This window comes from Amphiura filiformis, chromosome 7 (genome assembly GCF_039555335.1).
Source record: "Amphiura filiformis chromosome 7, Afil_fr2py, whole genome shotgun sequence".
In the NCBI taxonomy this organism is placed as follows: Eukaryota; Metazoa; Echinodermata; class Ophiuroidea; order Amphilepidida; family Amphiuridae; genus Amphiura; species Amphiura filiformis.
Window position 1 is genome coordinate 57,224,617 of NC_092634.1, and position 22,518 is coordinate 57,247,134.

General features: G+C 37.5%; 1 protein-coding gene across 1 annotated transcript in view; it reads left to right on the forward strand.

Annotated features, from left to right (window-relative positions):
• Positions 1–19,867, forward strand: part of LOC140157376 (something about silencing protein 10-like) — a 36,303-nt gene extending 16,436 nt beyond the window's left edge. The window contains 11 exon segments of the mRNA XM_072180552.1: positions 955–1,073; positions 1,697–1,798; positions 2,041–2,097; positions 3,005–3,117; positions 5,311–5,407; positions 6,894–7,026; positions 13,964–14,076; positions 15,259–15,383; positions 16,632–16,722; positions 17,399–17,506; positions 19,638–19,867. Of these exon segments, the coding sequence (XP_072036653.1) occupies positions 955–1,073; positions 1,697–1,798; positions 2,041–2,097; positions 3,005–3,117; positions 5,311–5,407; positions 6,894–7,026; positions 13,964–14,076; positions 15,259–15,383; positions 16,632–16,722; positions 17,399–17,506; positions 19,638–19,727 (1,148 nt within the window). The 3' untranslated portion in view covers positions 19,728–19,867.
• Positions 19,868–22,518: the final 2,651 nt, after the last annotated feature.

The window sequence follows — 22,518 nt, forward strand, 5'->3', positions numbered from 1 at the left end:
ATTAAAAGAAGATTGGAGAGCTGCGAGATGTGGTTCCTAAGAAGAATGATGAAGATCCCGTGGACTGATAAAGTGTCTAATGACGATGTCCTAAGTAGAGCAAATGTGAACAGGAAGCTGTTACGTGAAATCAGAGTTAAGCAGCTCAAATTCCTTGGTCATATCCTCAGAAAGGATGGTTTCGAGAACCTAGTATTGACAGGAAGAATAGAAGGAACAAGGAGCAGAGGCAGGAAGAGAGTGATGTGGTTATCAAATCTGAAAGACTGGCTAAAAGAAAGGGGAGCTGAACATAAAGCGACAGAGCTTCAGGAGATGGCTTATAACAGAGAATTGTGGCATGACATGATCGCCAACGTCTTAGGATATGGCACCTAGAGAGAGAGACAGAACTATGCGGCCTTTGTGTCGGCGGGAACATGAGCGCGTCTTGTACCATGCTTGTATTTCCAGGCTATGTGCGTGTGGTTAAATTGGATGATAAACAAGTATGATTGACAGTGTTTGTTTTAGGGATCAAAGTTCCTTTTAAAATTCAATGTCCATAGTCTATTTTTAACTGGACTAATATGCGATTAATAAACTGGTAGATTCTAAAATCAGAATTGTTCAGTATTCAGACTGAAGTGCTTATATAATGACATTATGATGTTGCATTCAATAATATAAGCCTCACGAGGCCTATACTTTACTTTACTTTTACTGTCACTAATATAATTATATAAACTTTTTCATAACAATTTTATACTAGTATTTTGATGTAATAAATATCAGTATAATTTCGAGTTCAACTGAATGCTTTCATCATGATTAATAACATGTTTTATTTATCAAAAATCGACTATGGCATAGTCTAGAACATAACTGCATGTGCAAGACACAACAGGTGCATTGGAAGTTATTGTGTGCCAGTCTCTGATAAGCATTAAGTTTATTTGCATGTTTGTTTTTTAGGTGTGGGTGACTCAGAGGAAGAGGCAGCTAGGGAAGAGGAAGAGAGAGAAGCTTTGGCTATACAACAACGCATGGCGGAGACATTGGATGAGGGAGACTTTGGATTAGACCTATTCAAAGTAAGTATATGGGAACAGTGGTGGTGCTACAGGATGGAGGGGGCAAATGCCTCTCATTGCCCACAGTCAGAACTTTTTCCCTATGTTGTCAATATGTCAAATATGTCAACTTTTTGCACCAATTTTAATATAAAATTGATCGGTTGAAACCCATATTTATTGAATCGAGCTATGAGTTTTAAAATATTGGGCGAGGCGTGAGTCGAGTCCAATATTTTACAACTCATAGCGAGACCAATAAATATTGAGCGTAAAGCATCCAATTTTATCATTATTATGTTTTGGATCCAATATTATCACAACTTGGATCCATCAAAACATAATAATTTGCAAAATTTGTTGATTTAGCCCCCAGCTGCCACTGTATGGGAAGAGAGCATGAGATGTCAAAAAGATAATGAGAGAGATGTGAGAATGAGAACAAGACAGGAGGAAATAAAAATCATGATGAGAGAGAGGAAATGAGATGCAGAAAGAGAGAACAAGAAATGGGATTTAGAAGAGGGAGAAATAAAACACCCTAGGAAATTAATTTATAGACCTAAAAATAAAACAACTTGTACCAAGCAACCAACCAATCACGGTTTCTAATCACTGGTCACATGATTTTTTTTAATTTGCAGGCGAAACCTATTCAGAAAGTACAAGAGAAACTTGAGGAGGATGAAGAGGAGGAAAAAGTGACCCTTGACCTTAGTAAACTGTCGAAAAGAGAAAAATTACAAGTGAGTATAAAACCATCTCAAAATGATTACATGGTATATTTATGTAAACGCAAGCACTGAGGACTCACGCACTGTGCAATAGTCTGCTTGCAAATGGTGCAATGATTACATGGTATATATGTAAACGCAAGCAAACTGGTGCAAAAATAGTCTTTGGAAGGAGGTGCCAGGATTCCCAATTGTCTCTAGACCTGGTTTACATTTTCCCAGTCATTGACTGTCTTACATCTCTCTTTTTTCAGATTCTAAAAAAGGAATCGCCTGAATTTCTTGGACTAGTTGAGGACTTCAAAACAAAGGTAGGTGACCAATGCATGTAGTAAATGTTCAAGAACTGATATTGTACAAGGTACTTGGTTAACTTTATAACTGGTCATTTGTAAGCCAAACTACACAAAATAAGCCCCTTTCTTTAATGAGTGTGCATTTAACCGAGTGCATTGTGGGTAATATGCACAAAATATGTAAACAATCCAATATCCTCAATTGAACTTTTCATTAACATGATTAATAACATTGGCAGTTCTGATCTGGCTCAGTAAATTGAATTTACTAGGTGTATGCAAGACCAAACAACCCAGCAAACAAAACATTTTACAGAAAACATTTAAATATCAGGTTATATCATCATCCTTAGGCTGCGGAGCAGGCGACTACAAATTTTCCTCCATCGGTCTTGAGCCATTGCTGATAGTTGACCTTGACTCCCCCAAAAGACACTGGATGTATTTAAAGAACAAGGTTCGTTGCCGTCTGGGTTTCCTCTTGCTATGAGTTGGGACATACAATGCATAATCTTTTACTGGCAATCGTTAGGCAAGCGGAGTATATGCCCTACAAATTTCAGTTGATGAGCCTTTTTAACGTTTTTCAGTTAAAATGTTATAATACTCAGAAAACGTTTTTGAAAACTTTTAAGTGCATAACATTAAGCGTTGACAAAATAGTTTCTAAAAATGTTTGTCAAAAAATATTTTCCTATTTCTTTTTAAAAATGTTTTTGCAGTGTTTTTTCATATAAAACTTTTTAAAAACGTATATAACCCGACATTTAAGTGTTTTAAAACATTTTGACCAAAATCAAATAACGTTTATAAATAACGTTTTTAAACACATTTCTGTGTTTGCTGGGAATATGCAAAACACAAATATTAAGCATTTTTTACAAATTGCTAAGCAACTGTTTCATTGTATGCATGTTTACAGATGCGTGAAGTCATTGATCAAGTAGAGCCATTACACAACATGGTAAAGGATGGACGCATTCCACCAGGGCCAGGAGCGGTGTACATCAAAACTAAACACAAATTGTGTCTAGGGTAAGGAAATATTGATCCTAATTTCACCTTCAAATCATTTCTTTATAGAGTCTATGCTCAAATTTGTAGTAGTGACTGCTGATGTAGTATTTTTGTTCATAATTATGTTCATCCAAATTTCAGATGTAAATGTTATGTATGTAACTAATGTTAATTCAATGCATTGAAATCGTATTGAATTGAAATGAATTTTGGGCGATTTTCATTTCAATGCATTGGAATTGAATTGGAATCGAAATGAGTGGGCTTGGGCATGAATTGAATTGGATTGGAATTGAAATCATCGTGAGCAATGAAGAATTGAATTGGATTGGAATTGAAATCATGTTGAGCGATGAAGAATGAAGTGGAATTGAAATGAAATTCAGCTTTGATTTCAATTCAGCATTTCAATTCACAAGCAGATGTCTGTGATTCCAGATCATTCCACCTGTAAAAAGTGCCCTTCCCCGTTTTGAATTCTGATACACTTCCAGGTAGCTCCAGGTCTAATCACACAAGAGACACACATTAAAAAATGTTGGCACTAATCACAAAGCCCCTATTTTTCTCAAACTCCTAAATTTTTATGCTCAAAAGTCATTGTACATTAATTGAACAAATTGTGAGAAAACCATTAAAGAAAATGCTTATTATCTTTGACAGCTTTTTTCACACTTTTTCAAAAGTACAAGGATTTTGGGTGAAAATCTTAGGAGGAGCAGGAGGCAAGTAGGGGCTATATAGTATCAAAACCTTGATTTTGGACATCTTTGAGGTCAGTGTGAGGACAGGGTCCCATTATCGATCGTACCACACACCTTAAAAGGGCATTTCGTGATCCACAGCCTCATCCCCCCCACAAGCTTTTTGCATGGATATCCACTGAAAAATGTCATAAAAAGAGGATGCTAGGATCACGAAATCCTCCTAAGTTTAGAAAATAATGTGCATGGTGGACAAGAAGTTAAGACAAATATTAGGAACTCAGTCACCTAAGAACTAAGAAGTTCTAAAGTTTCATAAAATAGGACCCAGAGGTCAAGGATCACTCACATTGTTTGAATGTGAAAAGTGAGTTAACATAACAATAAAGTATCTTCTGTTGAAATGCTTTTGTGACAAGTAGTGTATAATGTACTTGATTTTGACTTTGTGTTGTGACAAGTGTTATAAAATTGGTAGTAAAATTTAAAACATGCACTGCAAAAACAGTGTCTAGATATTAAACACCATTCTAGACACCATCTTGTCCTCGATTTGTAAACATGTCTAAATGCTAAACATGTTAAGTAATTATTTTGATGCCGTGTGTTTAGATATTAAACACTTGATATTTTGAAGCTTAACATTTTGTGTTTAGATTTTACATGTGTTTACAAATCGAGGACAAAAAGTGTTCAATCTCTAGACACAGTGTTTGCAGTGTGCCTTTGGTCAATTAACACAAACTGCAATTGTATTGGAATTGGAATTGAATTGGAATTGGAATTGAATTGGAATTGAAATGAATGGTCAGAATTGAATTGAAATTGATTAACTGTTAATTTCACTGCATTGAATTGGAATTGAAATGAAATGATTTTGAAATTGAAAAATTGAATTGGAATCAAATTGAATTAATTCTAAAGCAAGGTGGATTGAATTGGAATTGAATAGCAAGACTCCAGGTATAGAAAGAATTGAATTTGAATAGAATTGAAATCAATTTTCTGGAGTGAAATAACAATACTGGGATGTTAATATTTCTTAGTGTGCTATCAAATAGTATCGTGGCCAGTCTTCAAAATGAGCACTTTTTCTCTTGTCATCTTGTCCAAAAATCACTGGGGACAACCATGATTAGCTATCCCACGGACAATAGGCTTGCATGACTAAATCACGAGTAGTCAAGGTCACGAATATTTGGCGATAGTCGCGACTATGACTAATGATTGCCATTGCCGGCTATATTCTTGAAAATTCAACAAGCAACAAAACTGAAGGTCTAAACAGAGGATAAGGTGACTCATGTGAGTCTTCAGAAATCACCAGTATTAGGTTTCCACGACATTTTCAAAGATTCTCAAAATTCAAGAATAGACATGACATTCATAAAATGTTGTGCCTTTGTAGTTGGTGAGAAAATGAGCAGATTCTGATTCTTTCTTTACTGCAGTAAAGTGTCTCACAAGAAAACACTAAATTGAATGAATATAATGTTTTCTTCTACAGATACTGTCTCAATATTAGTTTCTACATGGTACTTAAAGCCAGACACACACCCATACACAATCACCCAGTTATCGGCAGAATATTGCAGTATAAAAAGGTATGTAACCGGTGACAACTCTCTAGTCCGAAGGTTCCCTAGTCTGAAGGCTCCTTAGTGCGAAGGTTTGCTAGTTCGAACACGTAATTTACCATTCGCTAGTCGGAATTCTGAAAAAGGTTCGCTAGTCCGAATATCGGGTTCCCTAGTCAGAGGGTTCTCTAGTCTGAATATAGAATAAGGCTCGCTAACCCTAAACCCTAACACTAACCCTTATTGTATATTCAGATTAGAGAAACTTCGGAATAGTGAACTTGAGAATATTACATTCAGTGTGGCAACAGATAGTCACACATTTTTCACAGAGTGCCTCCAGAGGTACCCCGCTACAGGGTAGCTCTTGCAGAGGTACACTGGTTTTACTTGTGTTACAGTACAATGCTTCGGAGTAGCCCTGGGGGTAATCCGGTGAAGCACCAGAGTAGATCCAGTGTACATAACAGAGATGTCACATTTCCGGATTTATCCGGATTTCCGGATTTTTCTCAAATCTCAGGTTGGTTGGGTGGGTGGGGGTGTGTAGGCCTATGTATTTCCCTTGGGATAGGCCTACTATTTTAGTCCCAATTTGAAGTGACATCACTCTGTATGTTTAACCTACCGAATTTTACAAATTACTCTTACAATGTATTCTTCATGCACATTAGTACCCCCCCCCCCATGTGGGCCTCCTCCCACATACCCAAAGGGGGGGGGTGTCAAAAATTTAATGAATCATTGTTTTTATATTGCCCATTATATACATCAATTTCAGTCATGTAGGCCATGTTATTAGGCAACAATAAAACTTTGAAGAATGTCTCTTATGTACAAAAGTATAGGAAACTGAACATTTAAAACCACTTTTTTAGGATGAAGGAAGCATTTTTTTTTTAAAAGTCTAAAACAGGTTTTTATGTCAAAAATGTTCTCTTTTGGGGGTGCTAAATCTGCTAAAATGTTTGTTGTCCTGAAATTGTAACTAAAAGCACACTGATCGTCAAGGCCCACGATGGGGTGCCGGATGGTGGGGGTGGGGTGGGGTGGTTTAGGCAGTGGATGCCAAGCACAAAAAATGATTAATTATTGCCTTAGTTTTTTGCTTCACATATATCAGCATCAGCCATATTGGTCATGTAATAAAGCTAAAAAACATTTTTTAAGAGAGTCTCTTGTGCATAAAAGTATAGGAAACTCAAAACTTTAAAGCATGTTTTCTGGTAGAAGGAAGAACTTTTTATTAAAAGTGTAGAACAAAGCCAAGAGCTTTGAAATGTTCTTTTTACCCTCTGAAATGGCCTTTCCTGTGGTGCTAAATGTGCAGAAACCATCTGGATTCAGGGGCGGGGCTTTGCCCCTCGACCCCACCCGGCCGTGTTGGGCCTCGGACCCCCCGGCCGTGTTGGGCGAGAGCTCCGCTCGCTTCGCTTCGCAAGTTCAGGATTTTTTTGGGTCAGCCTGTGACATCTCTGACATAACAACATGTCTTTCCATTACTGTTTCACAGTTGCTGAGTGAACTGGAACCTCTAGATGTGCAGTTTGCTGATGAAATCCACCAACTCCTAGATGAATGTAGAAAGGAAGATGAGGAGACTAATAGGCAAAGTAAAGATGACAAATCACTTCAACAAACTCTAGGTATATATGACAACAGAAGAGATTCTTACAAGTGGATTTATTCCCTCTACGCAGGTGTCGACTGCAGACGACAAGTTTCAATTTTTTTTATTCAAAAATTTCAAAAAAGCTCAAGCAAATGCTTTGTCCTTTCAAACATTAAAGATTGCATATTTATTGCACATGCTTTATGCAACGGCTGTGGACACACTGGTTTGTGCGCGTCATTAAGAGATTGTGATGGGCGTGATCGCATCATCGGTTAATCTGTGCGCATCCTTGTTAAATTGAGTAAAGAAAGCCATTAAAACGTAAATGCAGGACCAAATTGCATGGAAGAAAGAGAAAACGGAGATATATAAACAAAGAAAACATAGATAGTTACGGCAACAGACATAAACAAATTTACTATGGTCACGTCAGACATATTCATGATCCCCCCCTTTTCCAAAGAAATAATAGCCCTGGTAGATCACCGCTTCTGAGATTTTATTGAGCTTGTGCTTGTGCAAGAATGTGTATGGCCCAGGAAATAACCAGGTAGGCAAAGTGAATTTCAGTGGAGTGACAATTTCCCTGATTTCTTATTTTGATTGTGGTGGAGGAAGGTCAAGTAAGGGTAGATCCCAAGATTGTGGACATTCATCTTATCTCCCCGGTGCTGTCATTGGAAAAAAAGGTACATAGTGGCAAAATGGTCCACCCTGGGGGACACATTGCATAAGTACAAAACCTATTTAATTTGGCAAGTACCGTATTCGTTCCAATAAATGCCCATGCCCCAATAAGCGCCCACCCAGAGTATTTTTAATTAACTAAAGGGTACCATTAATGTTGAAGTGAAAGACAGATGTCGATACAGTGAAATAGCTGCAGGACTACAAGTCCTGCGTAAACTTGCAATACATTTTCTGCATCTGAAAAGCTACTAGAACGTCTCAGGACCATTTTATAACAAAAATGCCCCTCATGAAAAAATTAGGTAAATGAGGTAAAAAATAAGCACCCACTCAAAATGACTTTGTTAAGTGCCCTGGGCACTTATTGGAATAAATACGGTACTTCATTATGCAAATGAAGAGCTTATTTCCAAACCGTGTTAAGTCCACCCTCCTTCAAAATTGAGATTTTGATGAAAATGGGCAGTGAGTAACTAGGGCTATCCAGCAATGTGTTTCTTTTTTCCCAAAATTAGTCAAGTTCCGAAATATTGACACACAAAGTATCGATTTTTTTCCAAAACGTGTTAAGTCCAATCCAGTTTTGTAGCAAACTGTGTTAAGTCCACAAACACTGCCCTTGTGGGCAGCTTGTAGGCAAGTAGCACGGCATAGGGCTTCCAATAGTTAATCGCCAAAGTTCTTGTTTGGTCCTGAGACTAGTAGGCCAGCAGATTGAGACTCATTTTAGGGGTGAAGTGGCAACTACCGTCCTACCAGCTAATTTTGGTATTTTTGGAAAGTATGGGTCCTTACCATCTCCCAGATATAAAATTGCCCAAAATATCTGTGGGGGAACATGCTGAAATGACGTCATCAAAATGGCCGCCCAAATTTTAGCACACCATACTGGAAATTACCTTATTTCATTAGTTCATCAAACATTTTGAGTTACTTAAGGTCAGATATGTTATATATCCACTTCGTAAACATTATTTACTTACATACAGTTGATCTAGACACATTGGAACATTAGAAATGATAGAGGGCGCTTTCAATATGGCTGCCAATTAGCCAATTATTAATTTTACATGATTTATTTAGAACAAAACATGACAAAAAACGATCTTTTAAATTAAAATAACATTAATATATACTGCAGATGTTTGCCAAGTAGTATAATGCTCTATTTACCACAAACGAACTATTTTACTGGCCACGGATGTTGTTTTATAACAAATGACGTCATCAAAATGGCCGCCCTAAATTTCAAATTTTAGCACACCATACTGGAAATGACTTCATTTCATTAGTTTGTCAAACATTTTGAGTTACTTAAAGGACAAATATGTTATATATCAAATTCGTAAAATTATCTACTTATCTACAGTTGATCTAGACACATTGGAACATTAGAAATGATAGAGGGCGCCTTCAATATGGCCGCCAATTAGCAAATTATGAGCTTCCCCGTTCAATGCCTGTTGGTGCGCAGGGTCTGAATCTTGTTGTTTCAGTGTTTCTGTCTGCATCAGTTTCTTCTTGCCTATGCCAAAAAATGACGACACTGTGTCGTAGCCAGTGAGGGCGTGAACTACAGGTAGGGCCTAACACACCACAAACTGTTGACAATTTGACAATAGCAATATGAATGGGAATCATTCTCCGCTGGTCAATGATTTTAGTAATCCTTCCAGTCTGTATCCAAATTTCAAGAACCGCTCGCATCCGTGGCATGTAATGTAGAACCATTACATCATTGAATGATTATCCCTCCAGTTGCATTCTAGGAATTCATTTTCTTGTCAAAGTCTATTGAATGGAGCTCATGTGTGGAAAACAACTTTTAAACTTCAACCAAATCTGCAGATGTCACACATTTGGTTGTAAGACCAGATGTGTAGCATAACCATTTGCCATTTGTGACTTGCTTGTTGGATGACAATCCCATAAATGATTTCCATATGGAAGTGGCCGAGCCCCTTCAACCGGATACTTGTGTTTGCCGTTGTCCTTGTCTGCGGGCCCTCTTTCACCTTTTGCGATGTTTCCTCATCATATCGGTCAAAAACAACATGTACCTCTTGTGCAGTTTCAAGCAACTTTGTAATGTTCTTGCGGAAGGCTTCTGCAATGTCTTGGAAGTTCTGTATATTATGTTAAACATTCATGCGTCATAAGTCACCCATCATCATTCGCCCTTTATCCACAGCATTCAACAGGGAATTGCTGATTTCAAAAATAGCTACGAGACCACTGCCTAAATCAACTAGTAATTCAGGATGTGACTCTACGTCGAATGGATCAGTCCTGTTATCTCCCATATGCTCCATATGCTTAAGAATTTGCTGGGTATGAGCTTCATCCTTTGTCATCATTGCTGTTTGTTAGTTCATGTGACTCTGTTATGGTTGACTTTGTGCCACTGCGAATTTGCATTGTACCACTATATTGATCAAGAAGGTGGCATGTCCATCGAAGCACATCAGATCCCCTTCTTGTCAGGCCAATGATGGCACTATCACTCTTGGTATCCTTAATGATGGTGGATTACACTCCCATATCGCTCCATATGCCCTTAAATGTTCCTGGAGTTTGCTTGACTGAAAACCCTTGATTGGAAAACGCCTCTTGAACTGTGTCTGGTAGTGAATATAGCATCTCTGTTGCATTATAGTGATCGCCAACGAGAATAGTTCTGCCGATCAGCCACAAAAAAATAAAGAGAGCGTATTTAACTTGAGTTCTGGGATGCAGTTCCCAATTGCCTTCTATTTCAGCATTGACGTTGCCGAATGCCGATCCCATGTATGTACTCTGCTAAAATTTGTAAGAGGTTCTCTTCAATCAAAGATGTCAGGGGGCCAATGATTTCTGGTGGGACACTGTCATGCCCAATGAAGGTCTTCTCTACATCACTTATCACTCTATTCTCAAGATGCCTTTGATCTTCAAACCATTTTGGGAAGTTTGTGATAATATCTGAACAAGAGCTTCATATACCAGAGTAAGACCTCTTGCGGCTCGATAAAATTTCTTTCCAGGTAACAAAATTTCAACAGTGGCAGGAGCGTACATTTCAGAATCTGCCAACATATCTTTCAGACCAAATCGCCCCAAAGTCGTCCAATACATTAGAAGCGATGTGCCACTGCATACAACTGTTATAACCAAAACCAAAAGACATTATTGACCACACTTTTCATCCAAATCTTTTCTTCTCTTTAGTGTAAACTGTTCTCATGTCAGAAGGAGGTATCTCAATTATGAGTGGATATGTAACTACAGCAACAGCATTTGGATTGTATTGAGATACTGTTGCATTGTAGCCTGTCCGAAATGGAACGACCTGAGTGCACACAATGCACACCTTTCTGGATTGGTAAGTTTCCATGTGGTATTTGACGTAGGAATTCCTATCAAGCTGTTCTTAGGCATCCGCTTTGGTTCTGGTCGATTTATCAGTTTCGCGAAAAATGAAGTATCCAAGCACTTCTGCGTTCTGTACGCTGAAACTTTGTAGATTCTGTTTGTCTATCCGTCAAGGGATGTTCTTGGAATTCTGCTCTTGCCATTTAGTGGTAAAGTTTTTGTATCTACAGTGTCTCCATTGATATTTTCATTGTCATCACCCTCTTGTCTGAAGAGGCTGTCCTGGGCAGAAGTCCTGGTGGTACATACACATCATCTGCAGCATATGCTACATGCTGTCGCTGTTTAAAATCTGCGAAGCTCATCATAGATAGCACACATACCATAAGCATTAAGAGTTTTAATTAAGCTGCTGCTGCCATACTCATGAGGCAGTTGGGGCATGAGCCCAATGTGAAACGGTAGTATTACCTGCTTCTTACCGCGGCGACTGCAGTAGATAAGGCATTCAGCTAGTTTAATGTATCGACGTCTCACATCATCTGACGACTTACATTCTTGATCTGTTGATTCAAATGATTTCTTATCAAAAAGCCACTGCAGAACTGCCTGAAGTGAGACAGGAACAAATGCCGATGATGCGTCAAGATCAATTTCTTGTACATTATTGTACAACTTCTCCACTTCTGGACAAAGTATGCCAACTGCTTTATGAAGTATTTGATCTTTATTTTTTTTCTTGTCCTCCTCATGTTCGTTATTCTCCATCTGGTCAGTCTCAGCAATTTCATCCAGCTTTCTTAGCTAGAAAGATTTTACAACGCAACTGTAAAAAGCTGCACGCGGTGGTGTGTAGTGGTTGTGCATGGGGTGCATAGGTGTTTGCCAGCAAACGGGGACACACACACTCGCACTTCACATTCAAACCGCGGACCACTCTGCAATGTGAGACCGTCTTTGGTTTCTGGAGGTCTGCATACGACCCCAAATGCATGTACAGGGTGTCCCAAAAACAAAGAGGCCCCTCATTGCGCCCTCTTTTTCTCCCATTTCAGAAAAGTATATGTTGGTATATAATGCAGGCTTTACCCGTTAGTTTTAATAAACTGAAACAATTATTTCAATCGGCTCATAACTTTTGAAGATATGCCCTTTTAAAGAATTGTATCCGTTCCGTTTGGAGGCGATTATATGTGTATAGGGGATGGGAGTGAGTGGGGTGTGTGGGGGTGGGGTGTGGAGTGGGGGTGTGTCTGTCTGGCAACCTTGTTGAATTTTATTAGTTTGCCACATTAATTGTAAATAGTGTTTTTAAGTTAAAAAGTTTTTAAGTATGTATATTGCCGTTATCATCCAAATAATAGTTAAGCTAAACATTTTAATAATCCCGCAATCAATCAATCAATCGATATTGGTTAATAAATAATTAATGTAATGTGCAAATTGAAATAATTTATATGGGATAAATAGAGCATTATACCATATACCAAACATCTGCAAAGTATATAAATATCATATTAAGTAAAAGGGGGTAAGTTTTTTAATGTTTTATCTGTTTAAATCATGTAAACTTCATTATTGGCTAATTGGCGGCCATATTGAAAGCGCCCTCTATCATTTCTTATGTTACAATGTGTCTAGATTAACTCTAGATAAGTAAGGTATGTTTACAAATTGAATATATAACATATTGGAACTTTAGGTAACTCAAAATGTTTCAAAAACTGATGAAATAAAGCCATTTCCAGTATGGTGTGCTAGAATTTGTAATTTTGGTGCCATTTTGATGGCGTCATTCCAGCATGTTCCCCACAGATATTTTGGGCAATTTTATATCTGGGAGATGGTAAGGACCCATACTTTACAAAAATACCAAAATTAGCTGGTAGGACGGTAGTTGCCAGTTCCCCCTTTTTTAGAGCACTTTTTGGCCATTCTCTCTTCACCTATATAGTATACATGAATTTGGTCTGCATAAAAAGTTGTTGTTGTTGTTGTTTTTGTTTTATATTAGTAGGCTTAGTTTGTATGGGATTTCTGAAATATTTGATAGATACCTCTAGAAAGACATGAATAGGGTGGGAAGAGAGAGAGGGAGAGGCTGTGATAGTAAAATTAATGTTAGAGGATGGTGGTAGAGTTAGTTTTTGATATTATTATTTTGTATGATTATCAAAATGTGCTACTAAATTCAAGGTATAATTTTAAAGTTAAAGGTATAAAAAAACTTAGGACTTAAAAACTTACGACTGTCAATATGAGATTAAGGTGGCAGTATGGGGGAGGGGGAAATATTTGTGATAATGTGATAAAACAAGTGGATATTTCAGGTCATCACTTATTGTCAGTGAAATGATGTTTATTCAATTCTGAGAAATGCAATTCAACCAAGTTTGAATTTTGAACTATTTTGAACTATTTTAAACGTCAAATTTTGGTAAAAAAATGGGCAGCAGGAGGGGGTTCGAGATGCAAGGTGTTTTGTGGCAAGTTGTGTTTTATAGTAGAGAGAGTCACATTTTGTATGTTTTTGTTATCTTTTAAGACTAGTTTGAGAAAAATATGGTTAGTTCTGTGTTACAGATACTATGTTTTGTGTCAAAATGTGTTAAGTCCATGCCAGAAATTGCGTTTTGTGTCAAAACGTGTTAAGTCCATGCTATTTTTAAAACAAATTAATTCATTTAAAAAAATCAAAAGTCTCTAGATTTTAACTTAACATGTTTTTATGGTCCTATATATGTCACCTTCACTTCACTGTTATTTTATAGAAATCTAACTTTTTTTCATTGCCATAAAGAAAATTACTGATTTTCTTCACAGTGAATCTTGTGGACTTAACATGGTGTGGAAATAAGCTCTTCAAATACCCAATAACAAGCATTATGGCAGCGACTTAATTTTTTTTTTTTTTAACATTCAAACAGGTACTAAAGCAAAGCCTAAAAAAAGGAAAGGGTCAGCCTCTTTGGCAGATGGTGTCCAAGTTGATGGTGTTGATGTCAGTGAAGAACATGTCAAGAAAACAAAGAGGAAAAAGGTATTATGGTGGATGACAGGTCGATAGTCAAGTTCAGTCGGGGATAAGCCCACGATAGGGTGGCCTCACTCAACCAGGCGACCTCGCCGAACAGGGCGACAATGTATCACTGTATACGGCAATATAGAGATTTAACCCCCACTTCACAAAAGCAATTCGTTCTTCACAAAATATTTCTTTGCCTATTTACTTTTGATATAAATATCTAAAATCTCACCAGGTCAACAAAATGTTGGATGCAAAAGGTAAAAAGCAGTAACAATTCTGAAAGAAATTGCCCAATGAGATGCAATTACTGACCGTGTAATTCCTCGCTACATCATATGTGCCGTTGTGCTATTTCATCTAACGAGCAATTTGATTGGGATGCACATAGGGTGTAATATGCGGAGGTTGTAAATAGCATTTATTACCCACAACAGGCTTGCGGGCGAGTGTTAAAATACAGCCATGAATACACCTGGCTGTGTATTGTCCCTTCTATTGTGGTTCAGTGTAGTCATATGTAGTGAACAGTGTATGTTATACAGGCTACTACTACTACTACTACTACAAAGTTCTTAGGGCGCAATTAGCAAAGAAAGCATCGTTGCGCTTACAGTAAAAAACAAATACATAAGAAAACCAGTTCAGAATAAAACAGTTCAGAATAAATAAGTTTTGAGTCTCTGTTTGAAAAGAGTGACCGATGGCGAAAGTCTGATTTCTGTTGGTAATGAGTTCCAGCGCTTAACACCAGCTACAGGGAAACTTGCGATCACCGGCGACACTGATGGATCTATCAGCCAGGAGGCGCGTGGTGTCATTACTTGATCTGAGAGTCCTTTGAGGAATATAAGGAGTCAGTTTGTTGGAGATGTACTTCGGAGCAAGGTTGTTGAGAGACTTGAAAATATACAGAAGAATTTTGAAACTGATGCGTTTATCAGGCTGTATCAGGCTGTATCAAAATTCCCAGTGATTATGATCGTGACTGCCACACTGATCAAAACGCAACATAGGATCTGCATAATTCGTTGATTAATGTCATAAACAGTCATATAACAATACTTTATGGTCATTGCAAGAAGATCCATTGTTTCATTGGGAAGAAGCAGGCTTATGAGTAAATGAGATTTCTGTCATTCCATGTCCATAAATATATATAAAGATGATAAATTTATTTGTCTGTTTTTCATCCAGAAATCAAAAGCAGATAGCATTGGTGCAAGTGGCCTGACAGCTGAGGAGCAGAAAGCCTTGGAATACTATGAAGCTATGGCTAAGAAACTACAGTCCAGACGTGATGACAAGGATAAGGCACTTAAGTTAGTATACACCCTACATTCACCCAAATTCACACACACACACACAATCTTTCTTCAGGAAAGAAGAACACACTGTGTTTGGACTGTTTAGTCTATTTCTTCTTTCCTGGATTATCATTTAAATTGCTTTCAATGTTTTTTCATGTTTGTAATTTATGACAATTGAAATAAATATTATTATTATTATAATGCTAACTCCCTTCATATTGGAATTTAGGTACAATCTGACTAGGGGTGTAAATTAGCCATTATTTGTCTATCCATTTAAACGGACCACAATCCTGTCAATTAACTGTGTAAACGTATGTAAAAAAATATAGATAACACAAGAGTTATATCAGTTGCAGCAAAAAGTTCTTGATGCATCATTTGCAGAGCTTATTACATTTGTGAAATAAACCTAAATTTTATGTTCTACAAAATTACAAATATATTTGGTCAAAATAAACAAGCTATTAGACTTCTGAAACAAGTCGACAATGGTTGATAACAAATGCTGAACCCTTATAAAACAATTTGAAATTATTTAAGAATGCTGACACCCCTAAATCTGACTTGCGTTAGTGAAGTAAAGGATGTATTAAATGCTCATAGGCAGCTCCTTAGGCTATATTAAAAAATCCTTTTCTCTAAGCTCCTGTGCACATTAGGTTGTTTTAGAGTCATTTTTTCCTTTTTTTTTTTCAAACAAAAAGCTGAAAAATAAAACTCAAAAGTTCTTGTCTTTAATTCTGAGATTTTGAGTTCTACGCAAAATAAAACTAAGCCGACATGACAGTCTCTAGTGTAGAACTCAAGATATGGTCTCTATTTGTGATTTATTTTAAAACATTCGTACAGCACATTGTATATGGATATCAAAGTGCATAACGATCATGTTGATGAGAATTTTAAAATTCTCTATTTGAAAAAAAAAATTAAAAACATTGTATTCTGCATTAGGTTTTCAGAAGCTAAGAACTTGGAGACAATAGAAATTTTTAAAATATAAGTAGCCTTATTAAAACAACACACTCATACTTGTGTGTTCAGTAGATGTATTACAGATCAGTAATTAAGTGTTGAAATAAAGTATTATTCAGATTTCCTTTTACAAATTAAGCGTACTGCTAGCCGTCCAGCGCGTATTATTTTGCACATGGTCCAAGGCACACGCTTGACGTCGCGCCCGTATACGCGATGGTTAATTTGTAAAGGGAATCTGAATAATACTTTAGCATTGATAATATCATGTTGCTTTGCTTGTAGGGAGTTACAAGGTGATGATGAAGAAGATGATGGTAACGATGGTGTTCCTGGCGAAGATGAGACAGCTGAGAAAAGAGGCATTTCATACCAGGTAGGACTGATTTGGCAATGAACGTGAAGTTGCAAAGTCCCTGCTTTACAAGGGCCTATTGTTCTATCATAAGTGGTTTTCACACTGAGTGCTTTTCCAAAACTTGCATCGTCCACCACTTTCCAAAAGGGAATGGAGCAGACAGTTGGCATTCCCCATGGATACTAACACAATGCCTCTGAGGTGGTTTGTTTACAGATGACCAGGATTGGTATGATTTAAATCAATTTGTTGGTATTCAGGAGGATCCACCACCTGCCAAAATGAAACCGATCACACAGTATTGGCATTTACCATGGATATTAACCCCAACACCTCAGGGGTGGTTTCATTGTATATGTTCCCAGTCCCTGCCCTACTCCAGGAGAGGCATCAGGGTTAGACACTAACCCTAAACATCCCAAAGCCAAAATATGTTTAACATTAACAAACTCGCTCAAGAATCACTACAATGTCATGGTCAATTTTACCAGTTATTTAAAAAAAAAACCTTTTCAGTCCAGACAGTTTTGGTCTTGCAAAACTCACTTTAGTAATCATTCACCCAGGTGTTCCAGAGTACGGAAAATTGAATTTCAAAGTTGGCATGTCTGGTGCTAGTGGATGACTCTACTCATTGGTAGCACCTGTACACACCCACATCTAACTTGTTTCTATCTTTCACTGCCCTACACAGATATCTAAGAACAGAGGTTTGACGGCACGCAAAAGAAAAGAGTTGCGCACACCCAGGGTGAAAAATAGGATGAAGTACAAGAAAGCCAAAGTGCGACGGAAGGGTCAGGTGAGTGGTTGCATCATTATGTTAATAGCAATAAACATAACATTTGCTCTGGTATTACAAGTAACCAATGATTAGAAGTACATTACTGTTAAGCTATTTAATCGCTAGTACTTAATTTCGCTAATTGCCAATGACCACCATTTTGGTGGGTATTTAATTTCACTAATCCAGCAATTCATGTGTACAATGTAAAGCTGTTAAATTTGCGGGTATTTAATTTTGCGAATTAAAGCCATTTTATAACATTTTCATACAAAATAGATTAGTATTTCTTTGCCATCAGATAAATCCCCTTTTAATTTTGAGCCGAACAACTAAGGCAAAGCAAAGAAAATTGGTATTTACTACCAGCGCTGATGTCGCCAATATGTATCACTCCTTTGGTCGTATTATGGTACAATCCTTAGTTGTGTAGATCACCGTCCCGCACGCCATGTAGGCCTACGTACTGTGTTATGAACATTGTACATGCGTTCGACTAATATTTCCATCGTAATAATTAAACAACGGTTCCTGCGTTTTATTCAAAATCTCGGATTGTACAATTTTGAAAATAGAATGACACAAGTATGCCGCTTATCAAGATAATATCTTTAGCCACCAGCTAAGCTTTGTTCCAATAAAATCGACGGTATACAAGTGAAGATATGGCCAATTATGTAACCTAGTCTTAAAACCGCTTGGGCCACTTTTGTCTAAGTGTTACAAAAGTGAATGAATAGAGTTGAACCATGGACCAGTTGGACGATGCTCTTATGATAGGTAGTTTTAAACAATGGGGTATTCGAAGTGGTAGAAATGATTAGGCTTACATAATAGAATATCTTCTTGATTTTTGAAAGTCACAACTGAGCACTGACATAACAACCTCATTTACTAGAAATCGCGGCTGCAGCTCAACAACTTCAACCCCAATTCACGTTGGAAGAGCATATTTTTATGGTTGTGACATTCGGTAGCACATGGAATCAAGCACATGGAATCAAGCAAAAACCATAACCCTCCCTGTGTGAAATGAACAGTGACATAGATTTCTTTTTGACATGGGGGGATGGAGGTTGATGTCAAATCTGTCAAGCAGAGTGACTGGAGGGAGCTTGCTTCCAGAGTAATTTTCTTGGAACTAATGTGCACAAAGCAGAGGAAATTTGCCATTTTGAAGCTAGAATGTACAATTATGATGATAAACTGGAACACAAATGCCTTCAAATATCCCCTCAGATGGAAATGAAACCAGACATGGGCAAAAATAACATCAATGTTTTTGAAGGTATATGGGAAATGTCATCAACATCTATAACACCTCCCTCTAGTTTGCATCAAGCTTGATTTGTTCCTTAAGCTACCACCTGTGGATGATTGATATCAAGACCCACTGTAAACCAGATTTCATAATAATCAAAGTTATGTGTTTTGCATAGCATGTGAATGTAGAAATGATAATCAGATTAATTATGTTATACTCTACACGGTGTACCCAGTGTGGGCAATTTTAGTTACGAGGCATCACACCCTTATGATTCTCAGTGTGGAGTGTATTCCGTAATTATACCTGATAATCAATGATAATTGATTTTTAATTGGGTGCGCCGTCGGATATCACATTACCGGTGCAGCCGGTCAATGTGTGAAATTGGTCAAGCTTTTGTCAGATGTGGCTCTGACTTCATCAGGACTAAAGACAGAATTGAAAAAGCAAGTCTTCAATTCTGTCTTTAGTCCTAATGAAGTCGGAGCCACATCTAATGAAAGCTTGACCAAATTTCACACATTGACCGGCTGCACCGGTAATGTGATATCCGGCAGCACACCCAAATAAAAATCAATTGTTATAGATCCCATCGTGAAAGCTTATCTACTTACTAATAATCAATGATGCCAACTGGCTGACTAACAAGATGGTTGACCCATCAGTCATTGAGAACACTGAAGGGGCGGAGACCTTTGCCTCTTCTATGTGTTCCATGATCACTAGCACATACCCAAAACTCTTAACACAAAATTTAGTTTTCATGCTAAAGTGTGTTGAAAGGATTAGGTTATAAACCGCTTTTCTTGGAATACTTCCTTGGATCTATTGAATACTCAACGGGACATTAATTTGAATCTCTGCTTTCTTTATTCTCCTCAGGTGCGTGAAATCAGGAACGAGATGCAACGTTATGGTGGAGAGATCAGCGGTATAAGAGCTGGGGTCATCAAGAGTATTAAAATCAAATAGAGATATTGCATTACAGGAGAAATTAGTGGTTTCAGGACCAGTGACATTCTGAATACCTAAACCCAATTATTTTCCCCTCCTTTCAGCAATTTCACTCTTTGTTTTCCTAAAAAGTGGTGTGTTCTCATTATGTTAATCTCAAAACATCTTCACTATAGACCAAAAGTTTCTTTTTCGGATCCAAAAACTGATACTCACTCTGTCACTCAGAAATATTTCCAATTCCGATTGATCACTCTGGTTTTTTTAGATATTAGTAGAAATGGCAACACTGTCTGGTCTTGATGACGTAGCCAAACTTCCTTTCCTCATAGGAATTGAAACATTTCTGAGTGACTATCAGTTTTGGGATCTGAAAAAGAACCTTTTCTATTTAATTGAACTATGAATAATCCTTATGTTAATGGAAAATTTTGTGATGAATAATAAAACTACCACAAAAGAATTATATTAGTAGTATTGTTATATCTTTTATTTGCAAAACACAATGGAATGATGTACAGTATAATATTGTCATGGCAGAGAGAACAAATGCTCAAGATGAAATACGCAGAATTACTCGCACAGAGAAAGTCTCTTTCCTGCCATTGATGTTTAAGGTTGTGCTATCGAGTGTAGCATAACAGATTAACAATCTGGTACCTTTTCAAACTTATCATTTTAAATTACATTGCTCTTTGCAATTACCTGGATCCATTACCCCCAAAATATTCAATTTATTCTGTGTTCAGTCACATGATAAAGACCAAGCTTCACTAAATAATCAGGCACCCAGGAGCCATTTACCCAATGGTCATAACATTTTGGCTCCTGGTCCACACCAAAATCATATGAACCAGGCTCTATACATATTTTTTGTTGTTTAAATAGAGCCTGGTAGTTACAAGCAGGTTTTGTATTTGCTGTGTACAAATGACTCGTAGCTCTTTAAAAATGGCTCCTGGATAATCTCCGGACCAGGAGCTGATTTTCCGAATGTGTGGCTCCTGGGTCAGATCTGCTTATTTTGAGGCTTGATAACGACTTTGGGTGTTAACATAACATGGGGAGATCCAAGCAAACAACTTGGTCCCTATCAAATCCATGACAACTGGATAAACAAATGAATAACCTGATAATGCTACATTTATCATATCAAAATGTACAAAAAGAATATAGAAGAGAATATACCCAAAGAGTACCCAACTCAAATTGCCGCAAGAGCACGAAATTGAACCATTTATTGTGTCTTTAAGTTTGGTTTTGTGCACTCATTTATGGCACAGCAGTTTACATGCGGAATGCAAACAATGACGCTTTAGCAGAATTATCCAGAGGTAACACTGACTGCCCTGCCTAAGCAACACATAACATGGCAAAGTTGGTATTCCTTGGTTCTACCTCTTTCCTTGACACATTAAGGTCACAACTACAGATTAAGTAACATTAGACATTAAGCAACAAATCAATCACAGTAAAAGTGGACATTTTTGCAGAATATTCATTTTCTCTTTCTAAGCAGTTGCTGTGGAAATAACGGCTGGCAATAAGGGATCTGATTTTTTTCTCTCCCTTATTATATTGCCAGTTTGCCTGAGCTTCACTTCTTCATTTATCATACATATTCTAGACATGTATCCATAATTTAATGTCTCACATTGACCAATGTCCAGCTAGGACACAGCAGATAGGCTGCCCCTCTCTTTTATAAAAGTTATTTTATGTGTAGGCCTATACAGTACAAAATTCCAATTGGGGCTGCCTGCACAAGTACTATGTAGTACCAGGGAGTACCAGTGCAGTACCACTACTTGTGGGTACACTGCAGTAGCTACTACACTGCAGTAGCAGTAGTGGTACAATGTAGGTACTCTGTATGTACCAGTCTGGTACCTTGGCGATGGTGTACCTGTGCAGGCGGCCCAATAGGAATCTTGTGTAGTTCAAAGTTGTCAAAGCGCAAAAAATTACCACTATTTTCCCATGGTGAAATTTTATACACACATCAAACATTATACTCTAACCACTCCATCTAATTAAAAATCAAAATTCTGCCTTAATTTTGATGGAGATTACTGCTGTGATATGGCTTACCACAAATCCCCATTGAGACACTAACCAATTAACAGCCCTCTTGGCATACAATGCAAGTAATCATGATCACCGACCAGCCATGTTGCATATAATACAGAGATGTGCAGAACATAGAGGGGGGTTAAGTGACATGATTTACCAGGCATTATACCCAGCTGTGAATCTGGCCAGGAGGGGCTATTATCAATTGGTGAGCAATTTGTAGTTTTGGCTCATTTCTGTTCATAGGTCAAATATCTAATTCTCAATCATGAGAGCACATGTATATGAAATCAAAAATAAAAACATTTACACCTTGGTAAAAGCTCAAGCAGCAATAATCCGTACCAGTCATCAATATTCCCTGTCAATTGACACATGACCTAACTCTCCAACCAGAATCAACACTGGATCTACATCTCTGCAGTTGCTATAGGTGGTCCAATGAGATTGGATGAAATTTCATAAGTTTAAAACATCAGTCCAGTATTTTACTCAAAATTTTCAAGTTCTAACATACATTGCTACATTGAAAAGTAAAGCTGTGTGCACACATATGCTGCACATTAGTCAAATGGGGATGTTACACTCTCCAGAAAATTCAACATTGTATCTCCTCCTTCAAATAGTTCTCATATCCATGAGACAAAATGGTATTCATCTTCAAAGAAAAGATTTGAAATTGTATTTCTTTTTACCATCAACTACAACATGATATGGCACCATTTTTCCACAAACC